This window comes from Aphis gossypii, chromosome 1, assembly GCF_020184175.1.
Source record: "Aphis gossypii isolate Hap1 chromosome 1, ASM2018417v2, whole genome shotgun sequence".
In the NCBI taxonomy this organism is placed as follows: Eukaryota; Metazoa; Arthropoda; class Insecta; order Hemiptera; family Aphididae; genus Aphis; species Aphis gossypii.
The window spans coordinates 89,078,416-89,087,770 of record NC_065530.1 but is presented as its reverse complement, the minus strand read 5'-3'; the positions used below and the strand labels follow the sequence as shown (position 1 = coordinate 89,087,770).

General features: G+C 32.7%; 2 protein-coding genes and 1 pseudogene across 2 annotated transcripts in view; 2 read left to right on the top strand and 1 right to left on the bottom strand.

The window, feature by feature from the left end:
• LOC126555910 (uncharacterized) overlaps positions 1–2,569 on the top strand; it is a 2,743-nt gene extending 174 nt beyond the window's left edge. The window contains exons 2-4 of the mRNA XM_050210924.1: positions 4–455; positions 1,352–2,476; positions 2,530–2,569. Of these exons, the coding sequence (XP_050066881.1) occupies positions 4–455; positions 1,352–2,476; positions 2,530–2,569 (1,617 nt within the window). The remainder of the gene's footprint in view (positions 1–3; positions 456–1,351; positions 2,477–2,529) is intronic.
• On the top strand, positions 2,544–3,675 carry LOC126549079 (ATP-dependent DNA helicase PIF1-like). Its single transcript, XM_050197488.1, has one exon. It carries the CDS (start codon positions 2,586–2,588, stop codon positions 3,576–3,578), a length of 993 nt encoding a protein of 330 aa, XP_050053445.1. The 5' UTR covers positions 2,544–2,585; the 3' UTR covers positions 3,579–3,675.
• A 2,770-nt stretch (positions 3,676–6,445) lies between these two features.
• LOC126548965 (uncharacterized) lies at positions 6,446–9,355 on the bottom strand (annotated as a pseudogene).

The following is a 9,355-nucleotide window of genomic DNA, read 5'->3' as shown; positions in this document are numbered from 1 at the left end:
GAGGATAGCAAGTTGCTTACTGCTGACGACGTCGACAACGTTGTGTGTGCCTACTTGCCTGAACCGGCAACCGAAAGACGACAATTTGACAGAGTGAAATCGCACATGGTTCACGGACCGTGTGGACAACTCAACCGCAACAGTCCGTGTATGTTGGACAACAGTTGTTCAAAGAAGTATCCCAAAGAATACAGTGAAGAGACTCTGTACGTTTCTGATAATGGTTACCCGACTTACCGCAGACCGAACAATGGACTTGTGGCAAACGTCAGAGGTCACCCTGTCGGCAATGAGTTTGTTGTCCCGTACAACCCGTACTTGCTGGTTAAGTATGACGCACACATAAACGTTGAGGTGTGCTCTACTGTGAAGAGCGTAATGTATTTGTATAAATACGTATACAAGGGCCATGACGCGGCTACCTTGGAAATTCGGAATGGAGACGAAATAGATAAGTAAGTGAATTAAACTTAAAGTTGTAAAAATTACATTTCACTTATTATTATAATTTTAACTTAATTTGTTCTCTATTGTTTTTTTACTATTTTACAAATACTTATTTACTTAATAGTATATTACATTATATGCTATATGAATACATAGCATAATTATTATATCATTTAACGGTAATATTACTGTTCAATCTTATTTGTTATTGTTATTATGTCATTATGTATTATATGTATATATTTTGCAATATACTTCTGGTATTATATCTGTTATTTTTTTAGGGTAATTTCTATGTCATTTATTTAGATTATGCAATAAAAATATCTAATATTCTACTTCAATACAATACACTTAGAACAGTCTACTAAACATATTGTAAAGATGTATCAATCTTCCCAGTAACGTTAACTTCGTTATTATTATTTATACAACAATGTATTATATAGTATAATATATTATTATGATTAGAAATTTCTAATTTAATTTAATTTAATTTAATTAGATATTAAAGTAATTAAATAAACCAAGAAAAACAATTGTCAACTACAATAACATTGCATATGGCATACCAGTATCACATATTAGTTAACTACTACTACACTTTAAACTTATTATTATATATATACATTTCATATAATATAATTGTATAATGATATATGTTGTTGTTGCCTAACACTTTTTTTTTTTATAATATAATTGTATAATGATATATGTTATTGTTGCCTAACACTTTTTTTTTTATAATATAATATATACTACTACTACACTTTAAACTTATTATTATATATATAAGATTTCATATAATATAAATTGTATAATGATATATGTTGTTGTTGCCTAACACTTTTTTTTTTTAATATAATATATTTTTTTTTGATATAATATATATTATTGATTTCAGTTACATAAACTCGCGGTACGTCAGTCCGCCAGAAGCTGTTTGGAGGTTGTTTTCGTATGAAATGCATAACAAAAGTCATACCATCGTTAGACTTCCCGTCCACCTGGAAAACTATCACAACGTGTACTTTGAACCCGGACAGGTATTAGAGCGAGTACAAAACGCCGCCCTGGCTCGAACTAAACTCACGGCTTTCTTTGCGCTCAACGCCATCGATGTCGAGGCTAGACAATACCTGTACCACGAGATACCGGTACACTACACTTGGAACGTGACACGCAGATCATGGGCGCGACGGCAAAGACAGATGACGTACGAGACGTTGGCTCGAATGTACGTCGTCAACCCACTTGATCGAGATCGTTTTCATTTGAGATTGCTACTTCTGCACAAGAGAGGTTCACAGTCTTTCCACGATATGAGGACAGTAGACGGGGTGGTGCATCCAACCTATGCGGCTGCAGCCGTCGCAATGGGACTTTTGGAAGACGACCGAGCTTTGCGGGTTTGCATGGCAGAATCGGCAACATTGGACACTCCAGTTCAGCTTCGTTACCTATTTGTGACGATACTGTTGTTTTGCGAGACCGCAAACCCGCTGGCGTTGTACCAAGTCAGCGAAGCTCACATGATGGAGGACTTTAATCAGCGATTGCGAGACGCCGAGCGCGCTAGAGCGGCGTGTCTCAACGCCATCGCGCAGTTACTTCAGGTTCACGGGAAATCGCTCTCGGACTACAGTTTACCTCTATTGGACGTCGCATTGCTAGAAGAAGACCCTAACGATGACATTCTGTGTGCAATAGACGCGGCGGTACGCTGGACTGTACAATTGGACGGCTTGAACGACGAACAACGGACAGTGTTCGATCGTGTGATGGCGGCCATAAACGACAACAGAAACTGCTCAAAAATGTTCTACGTCGACGGACCCGGAGGATCAGGTAAAACGACGTTATACGGATGCCTCATATGGTCTCTTCGCAACCAAGGGCGATCAGTGTTGTCCGTTGCATTTACAGGAATTGCAGCATCGCTGATGGACGGCGGCATGACAGTGCACTCTACGTTCGGGTTTCCGTTCGGTACACTGACTGACGATTCAACGTCGACCATCACCATGCAGTCGTTGCGTGCTCAGAGGATACGTGACGCGGCACTCATCGTCTGGGATGAAGCGCCAAGGTCACCGGGACTACAACTCAAGGTGGTCAATAGATTGCTCAAGGACATCATGGGATCGGAATTACCGTTTGGTGGGAAACCGGTCCTGTTCGCCGGCGACTTCAGACAGATACTGCCTGTCGTGCGCAGAGGGACAAGGAGTGACATTGTAAGGTCGTCGATTAAATATAACTCTCTGTGGCGCGACATGGAACAGTTCAGTCTGACGCGAAACATGCGTGCCGACAACGATGTGGACTTTGCTACTTGGTTGCTACAGCTCGGGAGCGGCCAGTTGCCAGCGGTCGACGGTGTTCGGGACAGCGTCGAAATCCCCCAAGAAATGGTATGTGACATCGCTAATTTGATTGATTTTGTTTTCCCGCAGCAAATGTCGTTGGCAAACATCGACGAGTTTGCTCGGAAAATAATTGTATGTCCCAGGAACGACGATTGTAGGAAGGTCAATTGCACGGTGTTACAACGCATCGATGGAGCTCAACGGAGCTACACGGCCATAGACACTGTTGTGGTCGATGACCCTGACGAAGTGGCCAATTATCCGACAGAGTTCCCCAACACTCTGGAACCGGACGGACTGCCGCCGTACAACTTAACGCTAAAGGTGGGTTCGATTGTCATGTTGCTTAGGAACCTAGATTCTAAGAGACGCCTTTGCAACGGTACGAGATTGGTTGTCACTGAATTACGACGATACAACTTCAAGGCGAAGATGTTGTCTGGTGGTGCACAGGACGAAATAATCATACCTGCGATACCACTCACGTCGTGTGGCGAAGATGACCTGCCCATCATAATGCGAAGAGTACAGTTCCCCGTACGTTTGTCGTTTGCGATGACCATTAACAAGTCACAGGGTCAAACGTTTGATAGAGTTGGATTGCTTCTGCCTTCACCGGTATTCACGCACGGACAACTGTACGTAGCCTTTTCACGAGTGAGGAACTCACAATCCATAAGAGTTGGTATGTGTGGTGATGGTCATGGTAGATTCGTCACTAAGAACATTGTATACAGAGAGGTCCTGCAAACAACTGCATAATGAAGCCTACAAGAACTTAATCGTTAACATCTGACCTGTGTTATCAAAGGGATCTATGTGATCCAAGTGGTCTGTGTGATCAAAGGGATCTGTGTGATCCAAGTGGTCTATGTGACCAACAGTTTATGGGCAGTCATGAGTGTGACTCGCGGAGAGAAAGTTTGACAACCTCCACGTGGTTCTCTCTGGATGCGAATTCGCTTTGTAGTGAATTCGTAACTAATGTCAAACATGTACTTAAACTTGCTTCAAACACACGAGTTGGTAAAATATTTAGAATATTATATCATATCAAATGTATGTTATTATTTGTATTTATATTGTTTCAGAAACATAAGGAATTTGATTAAACATAATGATTCATGTTGGATACTCTTATATCAATGCAAATGTGAACATAATCATCAATAATAATAAAACTATCATTCTACTAATTTGCAACTAAAGTAAAAACTGTTAACCATAACCATTTGCTACACGGCATGTATAGCATTTTATTTGTGTATTCCATTAATTTTTTTTTATTTCATTAATAATCTACTTATGTTGGGCATGCATTTAAATTTACACATTTAATTTGTATTTATATTGTTTGTCAATGTCCTTAAGAAACATAACAAGTAATGATTGACATTGTTTCATTGAACAAAAATTTTAATTGTTATAATTCAACATAAGCATTGTAGTTACTGATTTGTAACCAAAACAGACACTGTTGACCATAACAATTGTTATAACACACACCATGTACAGCGTTTTATGTATGTAATATTTTCATTGATTACTTACATTGTAATAATAATTATAATACACATTGTACTGTATGTTATTTTTTTTATGTCTCATGTTCAAAATATTTATCAAATATATCATAAAAATATACAATATTCTTAATTATTTACCATTACAAACAATTAAAAAGAATAAACTCCAATACTTAAACGTATTATTGCAAAGTTTAATTTTATATATACAATAATATATATTTATTGTTTGTTAATATTATACTTTACTATAGTGTCCTTTAAAATACTTTATATTCCTTTAATTAATTTGATTTTCAAATACATGTGTACAATATATGATGTGGTCGATTAATTTTTAATATAATATATATGTGTTTAAGAACTAACATCACACTTTCACAGGTATCGATTTACACTGGTTGAGGACGGATAGCTAGACACTCAGTTGCAATTCTTCGGAATCATTTGTTTTTTGTTAAAAAAAAAAAAAAAACCGGGCAAGCGACCGAACACCGTATTACACTGGTTGAGGAGTAATAGTATCGATTTACACTGGTTGAGGACGGATAGCTAGACACTCAGTTGCAATTTTTCGTATTCATTTGTTTTTTGTTTTACAAACACAAAAGAACCGGGCAAGCGACCGAACACCGTATTACACTGGTTGAGGAGAAATAGACAATCACAATTACCATTTTTTGTATTTTTATATTATGTATATGTAATATTATATACCTATCTTATTATAATATAATTACACATTTCAAAAACAGCCGGGCTATTATGTCGAGATAAACTTTTACACCGAGAGCGATAACAATGATAATACCTACTATCAGTTAGGTATATTAACTATAGGTAATAACTTATAACACAACGATCGACTTAAGTACTTTTTTAGTAAATTATCTCTTTTCTAGACACCTGATTACCATTTCCGACCGAATTCCCCGTAAAACGATTTTCACTCGAACCCATCTAAGGTTAGGTTAGGACTCCCTCGGCTCCTTCCAAACCACCGGAGGTTAGGTTAACTAAAATAGTGACTACTAGACTTTTTACGATATTTTCTTTACAGTCCCGTCTTCGATCTAGGGTACTCAATTAGACCGAATATCACTTAGACCGAATTTCACAGCAGAGCGAGGCACATCTAGTTACTAATATAAATTATTATATTTTTATTATATTCATATAGTAAATACTATTATTATTATTATTTTTATTTATAAGTATTAATAGTAAATAGGTACTTACTAATTATAAGTTACAATAGTTTCATATTAATATTCATATAACCATCATTCATAATAACATAATTATTTTTTTGAATCAAAATATTTATTAAATTTAGGAGTTTTCTTATTAAAGTACTGTTTAATACATTCAAATGATGATCCAACTTATAAGTTATAACTATTGATTATAAATAACTAAATATACATTTTATGTAGGCATAGGTAATAATATATACCTAGTTATAAAGTTAATAGTGTATTATGTTGCTATCATAGCTTGTTTTTAATGAAATGTACCCATTTAGTTATACAATAGTGATGGGCAAATTCCCGGGAATATATTTTGGGGAATTTCCTCGGGGAAATTCCCGGGAATATTCCCAACACCGGGAATTTCCCGGGAATATAATAAGTTTTTAAATATTGATCATGATTTTCAGTTTTAAATTAAACTTATGGCTGTAAATGATCCAAATTACAGTTCTTTACTGATATTATTTCGGTTTAGATTTTTATTATTTAAAAAAATGTTACCAAGTAACTATAATTTCATTTTTTAATTAAAATTTTTACAATGATCACAAAATTAATTATCCAACTTTTATTTTATGGTAAAAAATAAAAATGAACATACTGAAATACTGAATAACTTTTACTTATACATGTAATGAACAATATATATTTATATATAAGTATATAACATTAGGTACTTCAGTATCATTATTAATAAAAATAAAAAGAAGCAGTACTCTTAAATCTTAATTAATACTTATAAAATACAATATTATGAACTTACGATCAAAAATAGAAAACAATTAATAAAGTATCCAAACTACTACTTTGTATTTAAATAGGTTTTAAAAATAAACATAACTACTAAATAACTTTTTACTAATAAATGTAACGAATAAAATAAAAATATAACTAGACTTCAGTCTCTTTGTTTAAATCACTTTAAAATAATAGTAAAACAGTACCCTTAATTAATACTTTTATAATTATAATATTATAATAAAACAAACAGAAAACAATTAATAAAATATCCAAACTACTTGTATTGAAATAAATTGTAAACATAAACACACTAATAAGTAAATAACTTTTTACTAATCAATGTAACAAATAAAATAAAAATATAACTAGACTTCAGTCTCTTTGTTTCAAATACTCATCAAAGAAATCATTATCACTATCCTTCCACTCTACTTCATTGGACGAAGTTGAATCGTTACTTGACATTGAACTTTCATCTGATATTTTTGATAGATCAACAGTATTTTCATCAATTTCATTGGGTTCAACTTCGGGTTCAGTATAATTGACTTTTTTGTTTTTTTCTACAGTTTGTCTCCAATAGTGGGCAACAAAAGTTATTTTTGAAGCATTTGATGTGGTTAAACGGTTCCTTTTTTGGTGTGGATATTTGAAAATGTACTAAATGAACGTTCAGTGGCTGCTGATGTAGCTGGTACACTTAATACTTTATTTGCAATGACACATAAATGAGTACTTGAACAAAAACTATTCCACCATGTTAAAGGCGTTATTTTCTCCACACATTTCCAAATAAAATCGTTGCTCCATATATCTTGCCGAGTTCTGTAATTTGCTATATCAGCTAATATTTGAGCAGCATCCATCTTATAAGAGTCACTTAAGTTATTTTGTGCAGATATCATTTGATCAATAAACTCAATAGACTTTAACACTTCTGAATTAGATAAATTACAACCTTGAGTTTTAGGGTCTAATAATGATGCAGCTAAATGTAAAGGTTTAATAGTATTCAAATGTCTTTCTTTAAATTTATTCACTATTATTTTCTCTTCTTTAATAGACATAAGTGATTCTGAGAAGGAATCAGAAAAAATATTTTTAATTTCATAAAATGCATCAAATACTTGATTAATTGTAATACTGTCGCCTTCTAAAATTGTTATCCATTTTACTATAGGGTTCATTATATCAATAAGCTTATCAACTTTAGTCCAAAATACAGCATCATCTAAAATCAATTGTTTTCGTTTTGATCCTAACATATTCGAGCCAACTGCATGAACAGCCAATGTCTGTAATGACATTTTACATACTTTCATGGAAGTTAAACAAAATAAATTTGAACCCCATCTAGTTTTGACTGGAAGATTAAGTGTTTTGCTACATAGATTAATTTTTCTTATTGAATCAAAATGAGCATTTAAAATTTGACTTTTCTTAATTGCCTTAACAATATCAACCACCTCAGTTATAAATGTTGAAACACTGTTACATTTTAATAAATCACTAATTATTAAATGTAGTGAATGAGCTATACAGTTCAATGACACAATATGTGGAAATTTATCTTCAATTGATTTCCTAGCCTTTAACATATTTGCAGCATTATCTGTTATAATGGCAATAAATTTTCTGTTGTCATATTTGTTTATAACCTTTTCAATTTGCTCAGTAATATAATCAGAAGTGTGATTAAAATGTATTGTTTCGACTGATGAAATAAAATATGGTTTTGGTGTACAAATAATAAAATTAATTATACCTTCATTGCGGATGTTTGACCACCCATCGCACTGCAATGATAAGTACTTTGACTGAGCTATTTTTGTTTCAACAATAGATTTAACTGTATTATATTCATTTTCCAATAATAAAGTAGACAATGTTTTACGAGAAGGAAGCTGTAATGATGGTCTCAGGAACTTAAAAACATCAATCCATAATGGGTGCTCAAGCATTTGCAAAGGACAACCGCTTGCTATAATTGCTCTTGTTAATTTTTCATTTGATTTAATCTAGAAAATTAAACCAATGTACAAGTTTGAATGTCATATACTCACATAAGTACATAACTAAGTATTTATAATTATTTAGTCTGGTTTATTATACAAATATATAATACAATTAACTTTTAAACAAACCTAATTATTTGATTGTAATTTGTAACTAGTGTTTTGATATTTGGTAAGATTGTATTTGCAAAATTGTATTAGCTTTTAATCAATAAATTATATTTAATTTTTATGATTTGAATACATTTTAATAGTCATCATAAGTAACTACTGTATAGGTATTAAAAATAATTGTATAAATTGTAATATATAACCAGTATAGGTACCTACAATTTGTACATTCATTATACCAATATAAAAATGGTATTACAAATTTTTTTTTATTTATATATCTCTAGTTACTAAACAAAACTATAATTTAGTTGGCACATTTGTATTTACCTGATCAGAAGCATCCATTTTATCAGCAAAACTCAAAATTCCTTTCTTTGTATTTCTTACTGTTAAATTCGGCTGAACATTTTGTACTATGGTACTTGAACTTGATGTAGATAGCAACATTTCATTTTCAACAGATTTAGTGGCATCTATATAATTTTCGTTTATTTCTGATAAATTATCCACATCTTTAGCTGGTTTAATTTTCTTTATAACTTCGGATGGGCAATTTTTACAGTTTTTTATTAAATGCATGGTCATTTTAGTGGCATTTTTACAAGAATATTGAAATTTGCAATAACAGCATTCAAATATCTTTTTGCCTTTTACAGTTTTTTCTAGGTAATATGACCAACATGCCAATTTCTTTTTACCACCAGGCATTTCAACAAAAAATTTGATTAGCAACAAACAAATAACGAACTTTATATAGGTACTAACACATACACTAGATTTAAACACAAGTCACAACAAATTGTAACACAAATGTTAAGAAGTTTGTGAAGTGTGAAACAAAAAATTAACTTACAGACTACAGTACTATGGTAACAGAAATTAAAAGTATA

Bases quoted from the DNA above. Each gene is read 5' to 3' on its own strand.
- LOC126549079 (XM_050197488.1), top strand. From the start codon at position 2,586: ATGGGATCGGAATTACCGTTTGGTGGGAAACCGGTCCTGTTCGCCGGC.